Source organism: Amblyraja radiata, chromosome 32 (assembly GCF_010909765.2).
Source record: "Amblyraja radiata isolate CabotCenter1 chromosome 32, sAmbRad1.1.pri, whole genome shotgun sequence".
NCBI lineage: Eukaryota > Metazoa > Chordata > Chondrichthyes > Rajiformes > Rajidae > Amblyraja > Amblyraja radiata.
The window spans coordinates 10,633,488-10,660,118 of NC_045987.1; the positions used below are offsets into that span (position 1 = coordinate 10,633,488).

Sequence of the window (26,631 nt, forward strand, 5' to 3'; positions counted from 1 at the left end):
CTAAAGGACCTGTCCCACTTGAGCGTAATTTGCGCGTCATTTACGCGACAGGCCGGTAGTGACTGTTGCGCGAAAATCGTCTAGCAGTACGACAATCGCGTGCCAAGTGCTCTTGAGGGTCCTGCTTCTTTTGGGAGCCATTTGCGATGTCGTTCGTACTTAGTCTGATCTCCGCTGCAAGGATTTTCCCAGTGAAAATGTTTCAAAACTTCGCGCACTTTAATCCCAGACTGGTCACGTGGAGCGGCGCTTAAATGATGCACAAATGGCGCGCCAACGGCGTATGGCGGCGCACAATAAATTAGCATAGGCAATGTTCGTGCGTCACCGTGCATAACCATGCGTCACCACGTGCTACACTTACGCCGTCAGAACGTCAGCGTGCACAAGGGAAATGTCACGCAGGTAGCGCGTGAGGGTTTTGAGCATTCCAAAATCCTGGGGCGCCGCGCGTTACTGCATACGCCACCACGCACCATGCGCGCAAACCAATTTTTAGGATGTCGCGTAAATGACGCCCAAGTGGGACAGGCCCTTAACACTATCCTACACACACTAGGGACAATGTACAATTTTACCAAGCCAATTAACCTACAAATCTGTACATCTTTGCAGTTTGGGAGGAAATTGGGGCTCCCGGGGAATACCCATGCAGGTCACAGGGAGAACGTACAAATTCTACACAGACAAGCACCTGTAGTCAGGATCGAACCCGGGTCTCAAACACTGTAAGGCAGCAACTCTACCGCAGCGCCACCATGCCGCACACATTTTTTCTCATTCAGCTTCCAGAGATGGTCACTGATTCATTCTTGACATAGTTATTAGCACAGATACACTTTCAGTAGATATATTTTTTGGGAGCAGACTTTCCACAACTCATTGCCAAAGCACTGCCCTGACTTTCACCTTGGCTGCACCTGTCGGGATTAAATCTGCAAAATTTATGGTCACATGGTTCAGTTATACTTCAACCATGTGACCATAAATGTTATACTTCAAGCATTTCTTCCAATATATACTCTTTATGCTTAATTGCCATGGGAAGTGAATCTTAGATCATTTTTAGTAATGTAATAACAGGAATTGGTGTTCCGTCTCTTGAGCTTGTTATGTCAGTCAATTAGATTCTGGCTGATCTATACCAGCTTGAGTGGCTTAACTTCAATTACAGGGTTATGCACCACCAAAGCAAAGCTCTTTTCTTTAACCCACCTGAAGCAACACACCTGCTTGTGACCTACTTAAAATTGAGCACACAAAACTTAATAATGACAGTCTATTAAAGTAAACTGCTTTCTGCCATGTGATTAAAAAAAACTTCAGCCTAGGTACGGCATCCGCTTTTAATAAGCTGTGAGAAATAGGGGAAGAGTGACGGTGATTTGAACACGAATGTGTGTGTGCGCATAGAGACACAGAGCTCTAAACAATCAGTTGGAGGATCACAGCAGGTTGAGCTGCAACTGTGGAGGGAAAAGGTCAGTCGACATTTCGGGTCAGGAGTCTTCACCTGGACCCAGAGAGTAGAGGGAAGAAAGCCAGTGTAAAAAATGTGGTGGGGCACGGGGTGAGAAGTATTACAGCGGAGGAGGAATTAATTGGGGGGGAGGGGAGAGGGTGTGGAAAGGCGAGGGGAGGAGGTAACAAAGGGTTGAAGTTGGTGGGATCTGATAGGAACAGAATGTAAAGAATGGACCCAAATAAGGGACTGGGGTGGGCAGATGGAAACAGTGGGGACACAGTGGGAGGAGTGTGTGAATGATGGACAGTGGGGGTGGTGAGGAAGTGGGAGGAAACTGGGTAAATGTGGGCTGGACTGGAGCAGGGGTTGAAAACAAGGGTGTGTGTGAGAGAGAGGATCAGGGTAGGTCAGGAGGAGAGAGACAGGGACATAGAGGGAGTAGGTTACCTGAAATTGAACTGGATACCATCAGGTGTATAATACCAGCTGGAATATGAAGTGCTGTTCCTCCAGTTTGCGTTTGGCCTCAAAATGGCATTGGAGAATGGCGAGGTCGGACAGGATGATGTGGGAACGGGAAAGGGATTATATTGGTTTGCAATGAAGAGCTGCAGGTGGTCACAGTAGACAAAGTGCAGGTGCTCGGTCATCTAGTCTGTGTTCGGCCTCACCCATGTAGAAACCACATTGAAAAGATCAAATCCAATAGACGCTGTGCGAGAAGGTGCAAGTGAATCTCTACTTGGAATTGTCCACAGTCGCATTTCCCTCCACAGATGCCACCTGACTGCTGAGTTCCTCCAGTAGATTGTCCTTTGTTCCAGATTCCGGCATCCGCAGTCTCGTGAAGCTCATGCCAGTTTCCACAAACTTAAGTTTAACAAGGTAAAACTTTGAAGCAATTCTGTGAATTTGCAAACTCATAAGAATAAAGAGCATAAAGCACGAAAAGAAAAGCACAAAACAGAGAACTATGAAAATTACTGTTGCCAAGTGACTAAGAGGCTTGTTTAATTTGACATAGTCTCCCTACTGCAGACTTGCCAATCGTGATTGAGAGGGTCCACATAACTCTGATGTCCCATAGTATCAGTGAAGCAACTCGAAGTTGTAAATGTCAAGTTTAAAGCAATAAATGTTACCAAACCAGGATTGATGTCAGGTCAAATTATTGATTTCTCAGAAGTAGGCATATCTTATACAGTGATATAACTATTGTTCAATGTCTGGATTTTAATTTTTAAATCAATTTTGCTTCAAGCCGAATATTTTTTCATTACAACTTGGAAATCTTAAAAAGCAACCTCATCCTCAACATCTTTTTGATTTCAGTTTTCTCACACTGAAATATCGTACGGTTGTGGAAGGAACTGATAAAAACACATTTTTTGATGAAATTATGGTGTGTGACACAAATTAAATGGTCATATACAGATAAAATTGCTGCATGCCAATAAGCTTTGACAATTATAATGCAGAATCTAAAATAGTCTTGAATCATCAGTTTATTTTGTACAATATATTAGTTAACTGAATGCATTCCATTAAAAAATTTAACTACCAACAGTAATCAGAAACAAACTCTCACTTTAGCATTAGTGCAGCAGGACAAAACTTCTCGCTGATATGATGTTTAACTAAAAATGTTAAGAAAACAGAATGCAAGGAAACCTACCATGCAATTCATACGCCTTTCCCTTCCTCAACATGCTGCACCTTTCAAAATGTCCTACTGTTTGTATCCGGTTCAAGAAACAGCTGGGATTAAATTGATTGCTTGTGCCTCATATAAAGATTTTATGACCCATAAAAACCCAGGAGTAAGTCGAGCAATGAAGCACAGGTGCGACCCATGCATTATGTTGTCCAAAGAGTGAACAACATAAGCAAGGCAGCATTATATTTTTAACATCAGCGTGGGCATTTCAGCATCAGAATACATGAAAATAATTCAGTAGAGTGTGCTGATTGTACAATAAAATACAACTTGAATTTTACATTGCAGCAGCCCAGTGAGGCATAGAACAGTACAGCACAGGACAAGCCCTTCAGCCCAGCATATATGTCAGTCCAAACTAATCCCATGTGTCTACCCTAAGACATCCCTATGACATTCCCTATTGTCCTTGGAGGGCTAAAGCTTTGGTTGGCCTTGCAAATTATCCTCAACCTCAATATCCAAGTGAGCAAGTAGATTTGAGACCTCTGGTAAAAATCAGTCGCTTTAAAGGCACATCAATTACCACACTAACTAACCATAAACACTGCAAAACTTATATTACCAGCTTAAATGTATCGATGTCCTGTAAAAATAGGATTTAAATGAAAAGTCAAACACAAAATTGATCGGCATAGATGAAAGAATAGTTCAATTTTGGATTAGACAAAACTCAATAATCATATTTTCACTAGTCCTGTTCAAATGTTTTCTAATTTGTCTTCCTCTATTTGTGTGACTTTTCAAAGCAGCACTAAAGACTTGCATGATTGGGTCAGGCTTTATTCCCCATGTTTGTCTAAGGATTAATCTATTGGAGGATAATACAGGTTTATTGCAGACAAAGTACACAATCTTGAAGCAAGTATGAAGTAACGCACAAAGAAAGCATTATTTGGTTATTTGCATAAATTGTTCTCCTTCGCGATATTTGGACCTCAAAACAGGTTTTCCACCAGAGGCTGCATTGGGCTCCCTGTAAAATAGGTTAATCCCCTTAAGAACCAGAAGAATACTTTTTCAAATTGGGTGCTCAGGGATAATAATTAGCCTATTTAGCACGTTAAAATTCACACTGTATTCCTACTGCGCCTGGGGACTCCAAACAGACCAATATTATCACTCCAAGACCTGACTGTGCATAATCTAAAATAATTGAAATTAACTCTTGTCCGGATATTGGGGAAAAATAGCTGAATAAAAGATTTAGAAACATTCCACAAGCATTAGTTCAACCTTTCGGATTTCAGATTTTTTTGCATGAAGAATAATAAATAGATCTTCTTTGCACACTTCTCTTTCTTGCTTTTCTCCTTTCTTTTCTTCCAACTATAGCTAAAAGTTAAAATTGAAGCTGTACAATAACTATTATTTCATATGCCGTTGGTTCGATTTTTGTACATTTGCTTCTAATAAATATAATTAATTAATTAATTAATTAAGAATAATAAATAGATTGACATGGACCTCCTCACCATGTCCTCTTTAACAATGATACAAGGACAAGAAGGGTTTAGAGGGTTATGGGCTAAATGTAGGCGAATGGGATTATCCCCAAATGCCAACTTGGTCAGCATGGACATAGTGGGCTAAATGGCCTGTTTCTGCACTGTATAGCTCTATGACTATCGACTTTTGCTGAAGGGCTGGTTAACTAATGCTCTGTTGCAGATTCTCACAATGTAACTGCATTGTGCCTCAGACTGTTTCAATCAAGCTCCTTTGGTCAGTCGATTAGATTTAATTCCATTTTAGCCGCTTCCAATTGCGACTGCTTGTTTTTTGCTAAATTGTGCTCATGTTTCTTCAATGCCTCTCCAATTGACTTTAATTTATTTTCTTGTCCTCCACACATTTAAGTTCATTCAAAACTCTGCCACCTGTATCTCAACTCTCAGACATCAACTCCATCAATGCATCAACAATATTCCTTCTTTGTTGTCGTTGACAGCAACACTGTCAAACAGGAACTTTGACAGCAACCGTGTCGAACAGGAACTCAATCCAAAACGTCATCTATCCTTGTTCTCCAGGGATGCTGCCCGACACCTCGAGTTACCCCAGCACTTTGTGTCCTTTTGTGTATAAACCATCATCTGCAGTTCATGGTTTCTACAGGAAACAACTCATCCCCCCCCTCATCTGTCCTCAGGTGACAAATGCCCTTCTCAATGCAATTGACAGGATGACTTTCAAACAGTAGATGTGAATACTCATAGAAAATTCACACAAATTCACTCTGAATGGCTACTGTGAAAAATTTGCTGATAGACAAAGATCAAACAATTCAAACTGGAGCAAATATAAAAGTTTCAACTAATTTGCTGGAGAAACTCAGTGGGTCAAGCAGAATATGTGGATTCAAAGAGATGGTCAAGATTTCGGGTCAGAACCCTGCATCAGGAGCCCTACGCGAGTCCTGATGCAGGGTATCAATCTGAAATGTCTTCCCTTGCATGGATGCTTCTCGATTTTCTGAGCTACACCAGCAGATTCTAGCATCTGCAGTCTCTTGTGTCTTCATTATAACAACTGAACAGGGGAACGAGTTACAATCTGGCAACATGTGCCCTAGAGAGCATATTCAATCATTGCACAACATAATTTGGAGAAAACTAGTCTTCCATACTTGCACCCAACTCTGAGAGTCGTTGGTAGTACGGTTTTAAAAAACAACCAAGAAATCAGAAGATCAGCCAAACGTAACACAAACACATACATACTCCAGGAAACACAGCCTGTAAATTCCAAACGTTTTTGTCACAGCTCGGGCTAATGCAACTTAGTATGGGTGTAAAGAGGGTTCAATATCCTACATAGACTATAAACCATTTCTATTCATTGTACATCTTGCCTGTCTGATGCCCATGTCTATGACAGTCTTCTTCAAATGTCTCAATTCCACCCACCACCACCATCCCTCCCCATCCATCCCCTCTTTAACCAGTAAATCAATCTGATCCCTCATTTAATTTTACTTGTATTGCAACATAGTTTTTAGGTCAGCACTTCTCAGCAAATTAGTGCATTTACTAATATAAAATAGAAACCAATATGCACATAGCAAACAGACACAAAACACCAATGTAACTATGATAAATCTGTTCTTGGAAAGGTTAATGGAACATCGGTAGAACAACACTAGCTTTTTACCCCCCCAGAATTGTTCACTTGGATCTTTTGAATCCTTCTCAAAGGAGAGAACAGGCCTAGAACAAGCTTCATCCAAAAGGCAGCACCATCACCAATCTGGTAAACTCAGTCGGGCAATGGGGCAATTTAAGCGACCTTCAGTCACTTAAATCCACGGGGAATAACTTCGACCCGTTATCCTCCCAGTCAGAAACTAAACTGTTGAAACAAGGAACTGCAGATGCGTGTTTACAAAAAAAAAGGACACAAAGTGCTGGAGTAACTCATCAGGCCAGGCAACATCTCTGGAGACATTTTCTCCACAGATGCTGTTTGACCCACTGAGTTACTCCAGCACTTGTGTTTTTTTCAGAAACTAAATTGAACCCTGCCGAGAACCAGGTGAACTGCTCAAACTTGTTGCATCCACTCCCAAGACAGTGCTATTAAAAGATGCTCCATCTAAATTACTTGCAAAACCTTCTCCCTCCAGTCCAGTTCCTGAGTATGTAATCACAACTATTTTAGCAGAGCAACCATGGTGGAATACTCGCACTTGCCTGCCCGGTAATTTATTAATGTTTGCAGTATGAAGAATGAGGTTGAGAGGAGATATGGGAGGACAAAACCTTGAAGGGTTCACTTTGGGTAGAGAACAATAGTTCCAATGGTGGAGGATTTAATGACCACAGTGCACAAATGTAAAATGATTGTAAAAGATTGAGGGGTGTAAACTAGCAGTTTGTACCTGGAATGCTCTGCTTGTGAGTGTGTTAAATGCAGATTCAGTTATAGTTATCAGAATGGAAATGATTAAATATTTGAAGACCAAAACCAATGTAAAGTTGTGTGGAAAGCACAAGACACTCAGATTGAACGGATTGCTCTGCAAAGAGCAGGCACAGGCTTGATGGGATAAATGTCCCCATGCTGTTCCAATTCTTCTATCCTGAAAGTACTTCAGGGTTCAGTAATATCAACCGAAACACTTGTGCAGAGTCATAGGCGTTGCTTCCTTGATCCAGAAATGTACAACGCTGATGCATGGTCTGGGACCACAGCTGCATTTTTTAGCACTGAACCACATGTATTGGCCTGAATGATTTTGAATTTTTAGCACTGAACCAGATGTATTGGCCTGAATGATTTGTGCTTGGTTTCTAATTCACTGTAGACTCCATCTAAATCTCATTCATTCACCTCATCAATATATCCAGCTGATGAAAGCTTACTGTTTCACATTGATAACTAAATCCCTCTCAACAAATGCTGCCTGATTTTGTGAGTTTGCCACATCCTTGGTTTACATTCAGCATTTCTTTCTATGCTCAATTACCTATATAGTCTCTTCTCAAATGCACCCAAGGAAGAGCAACCCATATTATTTCATTTACAAGACATGCTGTGTCCCAAACATTATGGTGCCCTGAAATGGGGGGGGGGGGGACTATGTATAAACACCGCTGTAATTTTTACACAGTGAAACCAAAATGTATAAAAATGGCCTTTATTAAAATCTGACAATGTGCACTTCAACCACATGTGAGATTTTCTATTACAAATCTCAAATTGTGGAGTACAGAGGCAAATAATTAAATGATGGGTCTTTGTCCCAAACATTACGGAGGGCACTGCAACCTTCATTATGTTTGCCAGATAATCAATTCCCTTGTAGACTGAAAAATGAATGTAGAAAACCAGGCATCGTTGCAATAACCGATATGGATGATATAAAAAGTTGGAAGGGGCTTTCTTTTCCCAACACTTTCCTGCACCTTCACGATTCTTGCTCACTTTCCTTACTTCTTTTATTTCTATCTTTTTTAAAGCTTGAAAAACGAAGTGGTACAACAAATGTATTAAGATATATGTGATGTGTATTATTGTAATTTACTGTACTTCTAATTAAAAAAAATATATAAAAAAAAAAAAAAAAATGTTTTTAAAATAAAATTTAAAAATAAATAAATTTAAAAAAAAGATAGAAAAGAGTTGGAATGTTTTAAATATGTCTTCAAGCATCACAGGTATGAGCAATAAAAGAACAAGAAATTGTCACATATAAAAACCAAATTAGAATACAAATGCACCTTACATTTATTAGAAGACAAACAGACTGTTCTTTGAGATCTTCAGCTAGTCAACCTGGACTTAGCTTAATATGTATTTACTGAGCTCTACTTTGCAAAACTCATACAAGTACATTACTGGATTTTTAAAAAAAATGAAAAGAACCATACAAACCCCAGAATCACACCCACAAAACCAACAGCTTGTGTCAACAAGACATAACTCAGACAGTCAAAGGATTTTTTAAAAACAGGGATAGATCTTCGAGGCAACTTAACACCACTAATCATTATGCCTTTTACGGTGATTTAAGATTATTGGCACACACTATGATTCTACTCTGTTTCTGTCCAATTACATGCCTTATGAATAAGAGTTTATCCGTAACATTGTTATTTTAGGGGGAAAAAAGGATCCACCTACCTTGTGCTTCATAATCGGAGTGGTAAGGAGTCGACTGTCTATTCTCTGGAGCTGAGCTCATGCCGAGCACCGACTGCTGTTTTGTCACATTAAAACTGGCTGCAAGTTCACCACTTCGATCGCCGATCTGCAAGAAGACATCCCAAGACTGAAAACTTGCACTGCACAAGGGATTACCTCCGAGGTTATGTTGCCGTGTAGGTTTTTTTGGATTTGGGGGAAGGGGGTGGGGTTGTCCTAGTGATATACCGAAGGTGGCAAGTGTGGGGTGGGGCAGGAGTCAGGAGTTGAAAGCAAAGAAAAACAGGAAATTTAGTGCCCGGTCTGATGCAATTGATGCAAAAAACATGAGACTAAATTCAGAAGCTGCACTGTACGTCGATGTTTAATTGAGTTGTCATTGCACATTCCAGACCACCTCCTGTTTATTATTGTTTAATGGCCAATCCCGATTGCTGCATAGCAGATGAGACTATGATTCTTCCACAGTTTCTGCACATTACACCAGACCAATGCAAAAATCTGTATCGCTAATGAAATATATTCATATGCTGAAGGAACATTTAAATGTTGATATTACATTATGCATAATGGAACATTGGAAGTCTTGGGCAAATCTTTAAACCACTGTGTTTGAAAGACACGCTGCTGTTATTGGCATCAAGTTCAGCGTTTGGAAAGTTGTTTGTTTTTGAACATTGCTTGGGCACCCGAATACAAAATTTTGTTTGTTTTAAAATATTAACCCTTACTCAGCTGAACAGCTATGATTAATGGAAAGGGTTGAATTAAAACCATCTTCATTCAAGGACTGATAGTGAAAGAACAGCACTTAGCACAAACCTCAGTATTTTACTTAGACGGGGATGCACAACAGTAGCGTACACTGATGGGACTGTCCCACTTAGGCGATTTTTTTCGGCGACTCTCATATTCGTAGCAGGTCAACAAAAAAACGGCGACTGGACTAATGGGCCTGTCCCACTTGGCAATTTTTTAGGCGACTGCTGGCGGATACGACATTGAAATTCACCGAAGTCAGCACCTGCGCCAACCTACGTCACCTGCCGACAACCGACAACATCCTGGCGACACCTTACGACTACACCTACGCCAAGCTACGCTAATTTAGCATCAAACCCAAAGTCGCCACTGTCGCTGAAATATTTTCAACATGTTGAAAATTTTTCGGATACCAGAAAGGCGCTACGACTCTTTGGGCGACTGAGGAGACTGCTCACGACCATACAGGCGACACCCCAGCGACCATGTGGCAGCCACATCGGCACCTTTTTTGGTGACTTCAGGAGACTAAGTGGGACAGGCCCATTAGTGTGGTTCCTTTTCTCTGCATGACATTTTTTTTAAACAGTTTTGAACCAAGGACATAACCTTGTTTTGGACAGAAACACATTACATTCCCCGGACTTTAACAGATTGGAATTCCTTACCACAATAAAGTAACACCTACTTCTTTAACTTAAGAAAACAACATTACCAATTCTTAATTTTCCCACTTTAACTTCCAACTCTTTTCTATCATGGATTCTCCGCAATGGCATATTGTGTATATACAATGCCTTTAAACATGCTAAGGACCTAAAATGGACAGGATCATGACCAAGTCAAATTGGACACTGGGCCACAGTGCATGTGGCACACCTTGTTCATGACAACCACGGTAGCATATTGGCCTTGTCCCATTTGGCTGCATTTAGTTCATTGCCTTCCAAACCCTTCATATCCATTGTGGTATGATGCAAGTCAACGTTTCAGCATTTATTCTTACTCAACATGTCGTCCCCCAAATCCATCCCCATCAGTTGCATCGTCTAGATTCATCACCCATAATTTGCATCCTCCAAATCCATTCTATCCCTCACATCCTCCACGTGTCAAGTCCAAACCCTTCTTAAATCTGAAGAGGATCATGACCCAAAACATCGTCTGTCCAGATGCTGCCTGACTCACTAAGTTCCTCCAGCACATTGTGTTTTGCTCAAATTTCCAGAATCAGTATTTTCTTGTGTACATAAAGGTGTTGAAATGTGTCAGGTTTCCTCAGAATAGTGGCAAACATTTTATTCACAAGAACTATTCATAGAGTGATACGGAGTGGAAAAAGGCCCTTCGGCCCAACTCTCCCACACCGGCCAACAATGTCCCAGCTGCACTAATCCCACTTGCCTGCACTTGGTCCATATCCCTCCAAACCTGTCTTATCCATGTACCTGTCTAACCGTTTCTTAAACAATGGGATAGTCCCAGCCTCAACTACCTCCTCTGGTAGCTTGTTCCATACACCCACCACCCCTTGTATGAAAAGGTTACTCCTCCGATTCCTATTAAATCTTTTCCCCTTCACCTTGATGCTATGTCCTCTGGTCCTCGATTCCCCTACTCAAAAGACTTTGATCTATTCCTCTCATGATTTTGTATTCCTCTAAAATCTCCCCTCATCCTCCTGCGCTCCATGGAATACAGACCCAGCCTACTCAGCCTCTTCCTATAGCTCACATCCTCTTGATCTGGCAGCATCCTCGTAAATCATTTCTGAACCCTTTCAAGCTTGACAATATCTTTCCTATAACATGGTGCCCAGAACAGAACACAATATTCTAAATGCAGTCTCACCAACATCTTATACAACATGACCTTCCAACTTCTATACTCTGACTGATGAAGGCCAAAGTGCCAAAAGCCTTTTTGACCACCTTATCTACCTGCAACTCGACTTTCAAGGAACCATGCACCTGCGCTCCTAGATCCCTCTGCTCTACCCAGAGGCCTACCATTTGCTGTGTAGGTCCTGCCTTTGTTCGACGTCCCAAAATGCAACACCTCACACTTCTCTGTATTAAATTCCATCAACCATTCCTCCGCCCACCTAGCCAATCGATCCAGATCCTGCTGCAATCATTCACAACCATCTTCATTATCTGCAAAACCACTAACTTTTGATCCATCAGCAAACTTGCTAATCTTGCCCTGTGTGTTCTCATCCAAATCATTGATGTAGATGACAAACAGTAACGGGCCCCAGCACTGAACCCTGAGGCACACCACAAGCCACAGGCATCCAGTTCACATGTACCCCCTCCAGCCTCGTCTACTGCATCTGGTATTCCCGATGTGGCCTCCTGTACATCATCGAGACCAAGTGTAGACTTGGCGACCGATTCACTGAACACTTGCGCTGGGTCTGCCTAGGCTTGCGGGAAATGGGATTCCAGCAGTAATTTCTTCCTTAATGAAGACTCAAGTACTTATTTGGGGTGGAAGATTGCAACCTATACGTGGTCGGCCCTGTTTAGACTAATGCAATCAACTCGACGTGCACAAACGGAACATCAAATAGAACAACTTGTCCAACAACTTTAGGCTGTGCACGCCACACGAAAGAAGAAGTACTTATTTACTATATTGCCTATTTCTCTGCCGTGACCCAATGTGTTTCAATATGATGTAACCAGAAATTGCGCAGAGGCAGAGAGTGAATGGTCCAAATCCTGCCCATTTCATCAAACTCAAATAGGTGGCCAAATGGTAAAAAGGCAAATACATTGCACCCAAGCATTGATTTCATCACATCAGGAATCAGGAAAGAGAGTATTTCTGAACACGACAAATTCTTAAAATTAAATATTTTATACTACAAAATAAAAATTCTTCAAACTGCATTCATCAAGCATAAGTACACAGCAAATGCTTTGTACAATTCACTGCTCTCCTGAGATTACATTAAAGCTGTGTAACACTGTAATAACCAGATGTCATTACTTAATAATGACTATTTTGTTGTTATGTTTCTTTGTTCATTATCAGTACAAAGTCTGCAAATGTCAGGAGGTGAGAAAAGGGCAGGAGATAGAAAACAGAGGCAATGGGAGGCTTAACATTTACTGTGCAATTCCGCTTGCTGAAGATCAGGATGAGGAAAGGAATTGTGTTTTATTTCAGCTTCAGCATCTTCCCAGTTAATCCAGAATGGACGAAAAAGATGATTTACCAGTGATGCTCAGAACACACCATTCCTCTCCATGAGGAAAATATAACAGCAATACAAACATATCATTGATTTATTGGAAGACATTAAATCAGCATGATGCTTTCCTCTCCGTAACTCTTCGACAAACACCATGAGCACAGGAGATGTACTCATCAAAGGCTGAGCTGAATTATGTTAAGTACCGGTAAGTTACTGTGAATTTGTTAATGATGTAAAGCGTGGAACCAGGCCCTTCAACCCAACTTCACCATACTGACCAAGGTGCCCCATCCAAGCTAGTCCCATTTGCTCGTGTTTCGCTCATATCTCTCCAAAATCTTCGGATTCATATACCTGCCCATGTCTTTCAAATATTGTTATTGTACCTGCCTCAATTACATCTTCTGGCAGTTCATTCCGTATGTCCATCACCTTCTGTGTGAAAAATGTGCTCCTCGGGTTCTTATTAAATCTTCCCCCTTACACCTTAAACCTGTGCCCTCCCGTTCACGATTCCCCTACTCTGGGACAATGACTCTCTGCATTCATCCTATCTATTTCCCTCATGATTTTATACACCTCCATAAGATCATCACTCAGCCTCATGCGCTCCAAGGAATAAAGCTGTTATCTCATTCTAAAAGCTTGTCATGTCAGAACCAGTAAAAACGACACATTGAATTACATTTTAAAACCAAGATGTGTGATTATTCAAAATCCAGACTTGCCATCTGAGATAAAACTTAAATTGGAATATTCCCCCACTCCCCTCCCACACATTCCTAAGGTGTTTTTAATCCTGTGATGTGTTCTTCAGATGTCATCTCACATGCTGAGCATTACGAATCCACCTGATGTTAAAGAGTAATTCCTTATATTACCGGAAGGATGTGGAGTCTCTGGAAAGGGTTTGGAGGAGGTCAACTAGAATGCTGCCTGGATTCGGAAGTATTAGCTGCAGGGAGAGGTTGGACAACCTGGATTGTTTGCTCCGGAACACCAGAGATTGCACGGAGACTTGATGGAAGTACCATATATAAAATAATGAGAGGCATAGATAGGGTAGGCAGTCAGAACCTTTTTCCCAGGATGGAAAAATCAAATACTAGAAGGCACAGCTTTAAGGCGAGAGGGGCAAAGTTTAAAGGAGATGTGCGGGCAGAGACACAACAGAGATTGTGGTGAGTGCCTGGGTCGCGCTGCGAGGGGTGGTTGCTGAGGCAGACACGATAGTGCCTTTGGATAAGCTGACTCCCACAGTTATCTGAACTACATTTCCACCTACCCTGCCTCTTGCAAAGATGCTATTCCCTACTCTCAATTCCTTCGTCTCCACGTCTGCTACCATGATGACACTTTCCATGCAAGGACATCCAAGGAATCCTTTTTCTTCAGGAAACATGTTTTTCCCCCTTCTGTGAAAGATGGATCCCTCACTGGCATCTCCTGTGTGCCGTAGTTCTGCTCTTCTCCTTCCCCGCAGAACAAGAATAGAGATCCCCTGGTCATCACTTTTCACCCCACCAGCCTCCGCATCCAACACATCATCCTCCGACGTTTCAATCACCTCCAATGTGATCCTACCACCAGTCACAACTTCCCATCTCCACTCCTTTCTGCTTTCCGCAGATACTGCTCCTTCCGCCACCCCTTGGCTCACTCATCCCTTCCCACCCAAACCACCTCGCCCCCAGGTAATCTCCCCTGCAACTGGAGCTGTAATACCTGGTCCGTATTAGGCAACTCAAAATTTGTGGATTAAGCCATTTGGCACCACTCTGCCCAATGTATCAGCATTCTATCCCGTGTACATAAGCACACTATCCTCATTGTCTACAACTTCACAAATCTTTGCGTCATCAGCAAAATCACTCACCAAACCACAGACATTCTCATCCAATTTATATACAAGACAAACAGCAAAAATCCCACTACCAATTAGTGCAGTACACCACAGGTCATAGAATTCTAGTCACAAAAACAACCCTCTACCTGCCTCGTATAATCAAGCCAATTTTAGATTCAATTTAACAAACCATCTTGGATTCCAAGTGGCCTAACTTTTTAATCTAACTTTCCTCAAAAGTTACAGCACTTTCAGAATAATTCAGTTGAATTACGTCATAAATTTATTTTGTGCATTCACTTTTAGACATAATTTAAAGATATGCTTCGTTGCTTTAACTCTTCAAGCCTAATGCCCATTAATTCTTACATCTGTTAAACAAACTTGAATTTAAACTAGACTGAATGCACTTGAATTTAAATAGATTCTCATCAAACTACTCAAATTTTTCCAAAGCATTCTTGGAAAAAAAAAACATTTACAACTTCGGGAAGGCAAGAGTGCGAGAAAGACACCTGGATGCGTCCCCGATCTTCAGACAGTGCCATTGGATTTTCTTTATGTACGTGCATGAATGTATGAGCGACAGCAGTGCTTGGTACTGCAATGATGTTTCAACCCTCAAAAAGGATTCAAAATGTATTCAGGTTTACTAATTCCCCAGATCTAATGACCACGTTATCAAACATCCACGTACTTGGGAAGGTTTTATTTGACGTACAAAAATAATATTAAATTTGGTTTAAAATTAGTACCACAAATGAACCTGATTTCCTCTTGCCATCAGATGATCTGGACAATTACGTGTAATGATCTTCTGCTATCGGATGCAGCAAAGATACACTGATGCCTGAATAACCCATACTTCACTTTTTAACGAGTATGATTCATGTTGATTGCATCAGTCGCTGTTCAAATAATATTGGCTTGAATATCCAAGCTGTATCATTCTTCCTGGAGACGAGCAACATTTTTGGCCAAGCACAACTTGTGGAAGCCGTTCTTAAGTTATCGCAGTGAAGAAAGATTTCATGATATACCATTTTAGTTTGTAATTAACACAAATAAACCATCTTAATTAGATTTAGGAACAAATACATCAGAAGGATTTAACTCTGACAAATGTCTTTAATGAAATCAAATGCAGCATGATTTTTAAGTGTTTTGGGGGGTTTAAAGATAACACCAGATATTAAAAGTCTCTCAAGGACTGTACAAGTCAATTTAAAATGGATACGAGTAAAGTTTGTTTACTGGTCTGCACAATTAGGTTATCGTGCCCTCTATAACGAACTCCAGGAGGAGGCACATTTAGCAATTGTTAATTACTGGGCTCTAATCAGAATGTAAGCATGGTGTAGAATTTAAATGTCAGCAGAATACATATTGCCCAATTTGTGATCAGGTGAGTCTTGTGCTTGCAACTAAAACTCCTCCTCATCTTTTCAACCAGGATTGTGATCCAAACTAACATTTAAAAGGAGAATTTCTTGTTTTGACAGGTAAAAATCACAAATGCAATTAGCCTGTAGCACGGTGCTAAAATGAGCTACACATACAGATGCTTACAACAAATAGGGCGTCAGCATTACATAGAATGACTTGGCTTTTCAACAAATGAGTCCGTATCTAATTAGCCCAATTCTGTATATATAATTTAGATGTAATTACCATGACTAATTAACATGTTACCTTTAATAGCAGAACAATTATATGACCCACAAGGTTCGAGTTTGGAGTCACTAATTTAAACATATGAAAAGCTGATTACTGGGAGAACAGGTGCTGTTTCATTAGCTCCAATGCTTGCATTTTTCATTGTGCCTATGGCATAGTGCCTGCAATATTTTACACAGGGAGATGGAGGTTCAGGGAATTGCGGGATATGGAACACGTGCAGGCAGAGAAGATTGGTTTAGTCTAGGGTCATGTTCAGCATTGAGATTGTGGGCCGAAGGGCCTGTTCCTGAGCTATATTGTTCAATGCTCTACCCTTCCACTGTTTACACAGGGTTATTCCTAATCCTCAAAGTGGTTTTATCACTCTCAGTGCCAACCTGAATGCTCCTTCACTACTTTGAAGAATCAGGAACCAGGCATCAATGAAGATGTTGCTATTTTTGAAGGAGACTCTTTGAACATCCTTCATTCTTTTCCTTCATCCACCATGTAATCTCTTACCACAAAAGAGCTTGGACTGAGTGTTTTATTCAGCAATCTGTGGTTGTGCATTGGAATGTCAATTATGCCAGTTATACCAGTGGATACAGCGGATGCTTAAGAAAGAACTGCAGAAGCTGGAAAAATCGAAGGTGGACAAAAATGCTGGAGAAACTCAGCGGGTGAGGCAGCATCTATGGAGCGAAGGAATAGGTGACGTTTCAGGTCGAGACCCTTCTTCAGACTGATGTGGGGGTGGGGGGGCAGGAAGAAGAAAGGAAGAGGCGGAGACAGTAGGCTGTGGGAGAGCTGGGAAGGGGTGGGGAAGGAGGGAGAAAGCAAATACTACCTGAAATTGGAGGTCAATGTTCATACGGCTGGGGTGTAAACTACCCAAGCGAAATATGAGGTGCTGCTCCTCCAATTTGCGGTGGGACTCACTCTGGCCATGGAGGAGGCCCAGGACAGAAAGGTCAGATTCGGAATGGGAGGGGGAGTTGAAGTACTGAGGATGCTGTGCAGTGGTGGTCTCTTTCCAGTGCTGAGATGTCTACTGTTGATAATCCATGACTCAGAATGGTACAGAAGTGCTGTTTGGTAAACCACTGAGTTGGGTTTGAAGTCGTGACCTTTCAAACACTCTTTACCCTATAATGACCAAAAATCTGTCCTGGTGCATTGAAGGTGATGATGAATTTCATTATCGCCATCAGTTTTCGTTGAGCAGTGGCTCTCGAGTTATGGGAGGTGGTCAGTATTTTCCAGTGCATCATCATGGACTTTCATTGTCAGAAGGCAATGTTAACAGTGAGGGCAAGTTGATACAAGATATTTGTTTTGCTGATGTTGAGTGTCAGGCCCCTCCTTTCATACATTTTGGTGAGTGAGACAGGTCTTAATGCAGCTTGACTACTAAGAGTGGGGTAACCATGGTTTTGAGTGGAAGTAGCATAGCTTGAACAGTTTCCCATTTGCCCTGCAGGTTAATTGCACTCCAGCTGGAAGCCTGTTGCATGTGTGAAGGACTGAAACATTGTGGTGGCAATGATATGGCCTTGCTTAACTCCAGTCTAAGATTCATGACAACATGCAAGGTGGCCCAAGGTTATTTTAGGACACTTTCAATGATCGAATCCATGTTCAATCTGTTTACTAATTAGATAAGGACTTTTTTTTATTCATTCAATTTTGTTTCTTAAACACAATATTCAGAATTTGAAATTTATCCACCACTTTCCTTTGCCTAAAACCAATGATCTTATTCAGTTTCCTTACTACTTAGCATGCCGCCGATTTGATTGGTACAATGCAGTAAAATTGGATGCAAATACACATTGGAATGAACTGAACCTTTAGTGTTTATCTGCTCAAACTCTTTTCATCACAATAGGAAAATCTTGGCTTCTGTGCTACACTTGCCTGTATTTCAATATCTGACAATGTGGGTTCAAGCTCAAATCAGGACCCGAGCATATAATCTCATGTCAGTGCAGTACAATAATTAGAGAAAGCTGTATTAACAAAATATGTCATCTGTTGGCAGAGAACGAAGCCATCTGCGTATTCTGGTGGATATAAAAGATAGTAGGAAACAATTTGGAGTCGAACAGGGAAACCACCCTGGCCAACAGTAATCCTCCATCAAGGGCCAAAAATACATGTTTAGATCATTTTCCTTATCATCATTAATGAGGCCCTACTTTGTGTAAATCAGCTGTCGGCATTGTCAACAATGAAAGTTCTTTATTTGCACAAGATTTTCCTTGGTGCTTCCAATTAACATATACTCTCACCCATCTGGCATCCAAGGAGCATGAAGAGGCCAGTCGTATTAATAGGCAGGTTATAAAAGAAATTTCCTAAAATTAACATTACTGCACATCACGCACTAGTGTGCTAAGCCAAAATCTTCTAATTAATTGTCAAACTCTTAGATCATCTTCTTACTCTTTTAGATTACAATGTTGAATGTCTATATTTTAAGGCCAACTAATCAGTATGTGTAAAACAGAAAATTAAATCAAATGAATGACTGTTCTTACTATCATATGAAGTGCTAAAACATCCTTTGGATGTTGCCGCTAATCAGCTTATAACCACACGGCTCTTATTTATTAACATAAATTAACTAAAAATTATCTTCATTTTGAATAACACTAAAAATAAAATTCACTGTTTTGAGTTTATTTTTATATTGCTCAATGTTTACTGGGGACATGAGATTCTCGATGCAGTCACATACTGCACGTTTTAACCAGCGGAATTATTTATCTCGTCCACAATTAATCTCCTTAACTATGTACATTGAGATAAAGACATTTACAGCACACTGTTCAGAATATTTTGAACATGTATGTTTTAAAATGCCAAGATTATTTATGAGGCTCATTTGATTTCATGTTCAGTCATTCTTCTCTGTCAGTCTTGGAAATTATTGGATTATTCCATCGAGTGCAATGTGTGTGGAGTAGATATTTCATGCTTCTCTCTGCCCTGAACCAAGACTGTTCTTGTTAGAACAGGGAAAATAGAAAAGATTAAATAGTGATAAACTGCATCCACTGATGGAAAGGGGATATATGTAAGGTGACTGACATATGGAATAAAGTTGAGATGATCAGAACTTTGCTGAAAAATATTAAGTTACTTCAAATCTGGACTACGCTACCTGACAATAGACAATGGGTGCAGGAGTAGGCCATTCGGCCCTTTGAGTCAGCACCGCCATTCAATGTGATCATGGCTGATCATCCCCAATCAGTACCCCATTCCTGCCTTCTCCTGAAGGGATGTTGAACGCAGATTCAGAAAGTAAATTTCAAAAGACAACTGGTTACGAGGACCACAAATGGACAAGGGGAAATAGATGTATGGGTATCACGAAATAAGACAAACCTTTCAAACAATCAGCAGAAGTACATTAGGCCAAGTGGCAGCCTCCACTGCTCTAAGATTCTATGATGTGGGTGTGAAGTTTTCTCACCTTTCTGGAGATTTCTAGGTGTCTTGACGCAAAATGTAGCCCTTGCTCATGGCTCCCAAGTGATACGTAGGCATTTCCCAGACTCCAACACGCTCTTCCTTCGCCAACTCTGTCCAAAAACCAAAAAGAACACCTGATAGCTCCGTTTCTTGTGCCCTATCGTACAACTGAAAATGAGTTTAGAATATTTTTCTTTCATCGGTTGTCAAATTCAATCAAACATATTTCTGTTATCTCTTTTCTATACTATAAAGTAGTTTAGTAGGATGGTGCCCATCCTTTACTGCATAACGAAATTCATGAATTTGGAGACATTGGAGACCATACAACCAGCTATACTGTGAAGAGTGTGAAACTACATAAATTCTCATCTGGCTGTTTGTTTGCATGGTCAGAGTGTCATCTGCACCACGATTTATTGGATTCTCATAGCAGATCTTCTAACAAAGATAACAGATTTTCTTATAAAGATAACAAGGCCAGACAGACCGAAGATGGTAAAATAATCATGAAAGGGATGAAGGTTCATTGGGAAATTTGCCAACACACTGTAGCCAAGCAAACTTCAACCCAGAACATCAGATGGGCAAGTTGCACGTATGAAGAAAAATACAGGATTGCATTTGCTTTGAGAGGTCAGATTTCTTAAACACTGCAGAAAGGTCCAAAGACATTCTGATGTACAGTGCCTTCCATAATGTTTGGGACAAAGACCCATCATTTATTTATTTGCCTCTGTACTCCACAATTTGAGATTTGTAATAGAAAAAAATCTCATGTGGTTAAATAGCACATTGTCAGATTTTAACAAAGGCCATTTTTATACATTTTAGTTTCACCATGTCGAAATTACAGCAGCATTTATACATAGTCCCCCCCATTTCAGGGCACCATCATGTTTGGGACACATGGCTTCACAGGTGTTTGTAATTGCTCAGTATGCAAGGAGAGGTACAGGGATGGACATGCAGGTAGAGGACATTGGTATAACTTGACATCATGTTCGCCAAGGACATTGGCATTGTGGGCCAAAAGACCACTTCCTCTGTTGTACTGTGCATCAACTCAATTTAATTGCCTTTGCTTCATATCCCTCTTAAATTTTTTGCCAAAAAAGATATAACATGCTTTGAAAATTTTAATTGATTTATCATCTACAGCTATTGGGGGATGACTTCCCAATTTTTACTGACCTTTGGAATAAAACAAAAACTTCAAAATGTACCTCCAAAATGATCGTACCTTAGTTTTAAGATTCCTTTCACTTGAAGGAATTGTTCCTTTACACTGAGCTTACCAAATACTTCCAAAACTGCAAACTCTTTGATTAGTTTATAGAACAACATTTTTCTAAACTTAATAGAGCATGAAAAAAACCACATACAACATCTGTTCCATTCCTGGGTCAGGTAAAACCAGTAAGTTTTTTCCCCCAACAGCAGCCCCCCTAGAAGTACAGAATCAAGATCTCCCTGCTGTATACCCCTCTAAATGAGTATATAGTCACCAAAGCAACCAAAGATGTATAGGGATATGCTTTATTCCACTGAACTGAAATAGATTTTACTTTGCAGGTAAAATGAAATATTAATTGCTCCTTTTATGCTGAGCTTAAAATTCAACACATAAATGAAATATGATGAATTTCAATCGTTACTTTCAAAGCCAAGATAGAAATAATTATTCTCCGAAGAGTTAAAAGCCCACTCACCATTGTTCCTACTATAGTGAAAACTGATAAAAGACCATATATTTACTTTCATGGGATTTTACCATTGTTGTTTACAAACCATTGCAGGTAATTAAGAGACAATAGCTTTAGGCATGAAGCAAGGAAACGCCTGTATGGAGGCCTTTAGGAATTGTAGGTCAAAGTCACCCAATCCCTCGAAGCAGACTACATTAATGCATGCCATGTTCCAAATTACTAATATACTGTAACCCACACCAACTGAATGAATCAATGCTAATTGGTTCTAACATCATCCTCAGGAAGCTGATGCACACGATGACCACATGTTCAATGAGATATTATTTCTATCAAAAACAGGAAGGCAAAAAGTAAAAGCTGGTATCAGTAACACCGCACGAGGAAAATCAAACAAATACCAACATGAATTAACATATACGACAATTTTTTTAATAATCATTGTAATCAAACTTGTACCTATCATTCAGTTCCTGAGCAATGGAAAGATGTTTGAGATGGTAGTCGATAGCTTTCTCATAATCCTCCAGCAGAGTATGTGTGTTGCCCAGGCTATAACAAGCTTGAGCTTCAACTGCCTGGTCCTTCAGCTGTCTTGACATATGAAGAGTTTTTCTGTGGAGATTAAAGCAAAAAGTCCATTGACAAAAGTTAATCAAACTGATTCCTAATAAGGAAATGCAATATCACAAAGTAAGCATTACTTACATCATTTAGACAGTTTGGATATCCTAACACCATCACAAAAATTTTACAACACTCCAGTTGTTACTTTATTAGCCTTTATGGAGAAGCAATAAAATTACCGACCCACTTTCCAAAATTAGAAAGGATTCCATGACATGTGCTCTGTCAATACATCCAAAGGTTGATTACGTGTTTGTTGGAACGTGGTGCAGTAAACTAGCTGATGAGCTTCCTACAGCATGACTAAAATTGTACAATGGTTGTACAGTGCTTTGGAGCAGGCTTTTGCAAGAGCAAATGAAAGTGCCCTACAAGTACATGCATTCTTTTACTATTTTAATTGGCAGTAGATGAAAAATGAGGAGGAACAAGATCACAATCATGCCACATCTGAAGTTAAGATGGTGGGGATAGGATGCCGGGGCTGAGCTGAGAACAGCCTTCTGGAGAGAGAGGCATATTCTATCCCAGCATTTTTAGAAAGAAAAAGTCAAAAGCCGGAAATGAAAAATGCTCAGACTTAAAAGGGGAAAAAATGTCTCCACCATAAACAAATTTTCAGATTAAGGGACAGCAGTAAGCCAATTGCCAGTAAAACAGCCCCTCACAACCTGCAACTTTCCGTGTTTGCGCAGCTGCCAGGTATTTCTGCAGGCAAGTTTCAAGACTTAGAACTTCAAGGCTAAGCTGTACTTATCACAAAATGTTGCACAGTTAATCAGAAAACAGAAGAAAGCTTTTTAGCCAAGGAGCAAAACACAAAATGCTGGAGGAACTCCGCAGGTCAGGCAGCATCTGAGGAGGAAATGGACGGCAATGTTTCGTGTCGGGACTCTTCTTCAATCAATCTATCAATCAACCTTTATTGTCATCTTGCAAGTAACAGTTGTACAGTGCAAAATGAAAAGACGTTTCCCAGGGAATACCGGAGCATCGCACATGAAATTTAAAACATTTCACACATAATAACACTAAAAACAATCCAGTCCCTGATGGAACAGTATAAATAGTTTAAAGCAGGTAAAACACAACGTTAAAATACAGTAAAACCAATCATAAAAATGTCCGGGGCAGCTGATTTGAGTGGCCAGTGCCAGTTATTAAAGAGACCGTGCCAAGCCGCAGAATCAGGTGACTGTGAGTACAGAGTGACTGTTTAGCAGCCTCACAGCCTGTGGCAGGAAGCTGTTTAGCAGTCTTGTAGTCCAGGCTTTGATGCTGCGATATCTCTTGCCTGATGGCAGGAGATCCAGGTGTATGTGGAGGGGGTGCAATTTGTCCTTAGCAATTCTCTGAGCTTTTTTCAGACAGCGGCTCTGGAACAGTTCTTGTACCGAGGGTAGGGAGACGCCAATGATCCTCTCTGCTCCCCTCACTACCCTCTGCAGAACCTTCCTGTCCGAGCAGTTGCAGGTGGAGTACCACGTATTTATGCAGTACGTGAGTACAGACTCCACCGTATCCCTGTAGAAAGTCCTGAGGATGTTGGTGGGGAGTGAGGCCTGTTTGAGTTTCCTCAGGAAGTGCAGTCGCTGATGGGCCCGTTTGACGGTCCCAGTGGTGTTCCTGGACCAGGTGAGACTGTCTGTAATTTGCACACCGAGGAACTTTATGCTCTCCACTCTCTCCACTGTGGTGCCACTGATGTTGAGGGGTGTATGCTTTGGCTGCGCCCTCCTGAAGTCGACAACCATCTCCTTTGTTTTGTCGACATTTAATTCTAGATTATTTTTGCCGCACCAATCCACTAGTTCTTTTACTTCCTCCCTGTACATTGATTCGTCATCTCCGCTGATGAGTCCCACCACTGTTGTGTCATCCGCAAATTTTACGATCTTATTGTCCCTGAATCTGGCAGCACAGTCATGTCATGTCTTCAGACTCCTTTCCCCCTCCACTGATGCAGCCTGACCCGCTGAGTTCCTCCAGCACTTTGTGTTTTGCTCAAGATTCTAGCATCTGCAATCTGAAATTCCTTGTGTTTTTTCTTTGCCCAGGATACGGCTTTGCAAAATTACAATTCAGTTCACTGCCATAAACAGCAATATGCAAAGAACATGACATCGAAATCTATTAAAATGGGAGCAAAGAGAATCCACTGTGAAATGTAAATAGGCAGCATTAGTGAAGAACTAGAGATGAAGTCTTTCCGAACATCGACAGAACACACTGGATTTTCATTCCTTCTTTAAGACTTCCTATGACTAATTACAATTCAATGTGCATCCAGAGATTTAAGAAGATAATCTAACCCAGCAGTCCCAATGCAACATGTAATAACAATGAACTACAGATGCTGGTTTATACCAAAGGTAAACACAAAATGCTGGCGTAACTCAGCGGGTCATGCAGCATCACTCAAGAACTAGCATAGGCGACGATTCGGCTCAGAACCCTTCTTCAGACTGATTGTAGGGGGACTGGAAAGAAAGTTGGGAGAAGGGGCAGGACACAGCAGCGCCAGTAATAGGCAAACACAGGCGAGGGATTTGATAGGCAGATTGTTGGACAAAGACCAGCGATGAAGAGGCAGGTGTGAGCCTGAAAGGAGCCAGAGGCCTGCAAATGATTAAGCTCAGGGATTGAAATATAGTGAATTGTGCATCCATTGTGAAAGGTGCTAGCAGATGGGGAGTGGGGAAGTCGGTGTGAGGTCAGCCAGATTTCAGTGAGGGGGAAGGAGGTTGTTGTGGGTTAGTTATTTAAAATTGGAAAATTCAATGCTCATACCATTGGGTTGTAAACTACCCAAGCAGAATATGAGGTGTTGTTTCTCCAGTTTGTGTATGGCTTCATTCTGCCAATGGAGGTGGCCCAGGACAGAAAGGTCAGTATGGGAGTGGGAAGGGGAATTAAAATGGTTACCAGCCAGGAGATCCAGTAGCCTTGGCGGACTGAGCGCAAGTGTTTGGCAAATCATTCGTCGAGTCAACGTTTGGTCTCGCCGATGTACAGAAGCACTTATCAGGAACAGGGAATGCTGCAGATGAGGTTCGAGATGGTGCATGTGACCCTCCTCTGTCTGACATGGAAGGACTGCTGGGATCCCTTGATGGAGGCAAGGAAGAAGGTAAAGGGACAGGTGTAACATCTCCTTTGGTTGCAGGGGAAAGTGCCTGAGGAGAGGGTGGTTTGGGTGGGGATGAGTGAACCAAGGAGTTGTGGAGGAATCGGTCTCTGCACAAGGTAGAAAAGGGTGGAGATGGAAAATTGTGACTAGTGGTGGAGATGACAGAAATGTCAGACGGTGATGTGTTGGATGCGGAGGCTGATAAGAGTGAAAGGCGAGGACCAGGGGAACTCGATCTTTGTTGCGACTGGGAGGAGAGGGAGTGAGAGCAGAATTAAAGGCCACAGAAAATATGTGGGTGAGGGATCCATCTATGACAGGTGGGGGGGGACCCATGTTCACTGAAAACAAAGACATCTTGGATCAAGTTTCTATTCAATCTTGCCCACAGAGTTATTCTAGCACTTTGTGTCCTTTGTTTTTGCAAACCTGCATCTGCATTTCCTCGATTCTACATTTCTCTTTTGTTTTTTTGTTTATTTCTTTTTCCAATCTTCTCTTGTTCCCAAAAGCATCATGAATCTCTGTGAGCAGAAAGCAGTCATTTGAGTCCCAGGCATGTGACTTTAAAGCCACACTCACCATAATGCTTTGAACTTTGATGTGTTTTCCCAGGCTACCCTTCCGTTTGGCTCTACACCTGGGAGCCAAAATAGTCAGTCCCAGCAAGTATTCAAATCCTTGATTGATGTTCCCATTCTTTGTTTATGGGCACTGAAGTCAAATGCACAGCCGCTTTGGTGCTCCAGCTGATACTGGCCATATCTGGAAAACGCTGCCTTAAAAGGTCTGAAGAGAATTCAGTCTGAAGAAGGGTCTTAGCCCAAAACGCCACCCATTCCTTCTCTCCAGCGTTGCTGCCTATCCTGCTGAGTTACTCCAGCATTTTGTGTCTACCTTCTTCTTGAAGACAATTCAATACTTATTGTAATGGAATTGGATGTGTTTTTATGAAGAGGGGGAAAAAAAACACACTGCAGTCCTTAAGGAAAAGTGGAAGGGAATTAGATTAATTGGATAAGCAATTTTAGTACATTCCAGATTTTAGTACATTCTGACACTGGACAAAAAAAAGTTTCGAAGAATTAAAAACATGTAATGTTATATGACAAAACAAAAAATTGTCATTATTAGCGATAAGGTGTGGTCTTTCAGAAATTGTGCAACAGAAATAGAGTGGAGTGGAGTTCAGGATGTGGCTGTTTCTTCAACAAGTTCCATGCAATTTAGGAGAATTTTATTTCTAAGTACATAATCTCATGTATCTTTATCTGGACTTGACCCTGAGCCATAAAGCTAGCGTGCGACTTTGTCTAACACTGATCATCACAGAAGCAGGAGCTCATTTAACGGGCTTCTTTGTCAGTTGTGCTCTTTTGTGA

At 41.1% G+C, this 26,631-nt stretch overlaps 1 protein-coding gene across 2 annotated transcripts in view; it reads right to left on the reverse strand.

Moving 5' to 3' along the window:
- gpsm1 (G protein signaling modulator 1) overlaps positions 1-26,631 on the reverse strand; it is a 152,727-nt gene that overhangs the window by 48,052 nt on the left and 78,044 nt on the right. For both annotated transcript variants that reach the window (XM_033048936.1, XM_033048937.1), the window contains 3 exons: positions 21,952-22,107; positions 19,785-19,893; positions 8,808-8,934 (listed from right to left, as the gene is read on the reverse strand). In XM_033048936.1, the coding sequence (XP_032904827.1) occupies positions 8,808-8,934; positions 19,785-19,893; positions 21,952-22,107 (392 nt within the window). The remainder of the gene's footprint in view (positions 1-8,807; positions 8,935-19,784; positions 19,894-21,951; positions 22,108-26,631) is intronic.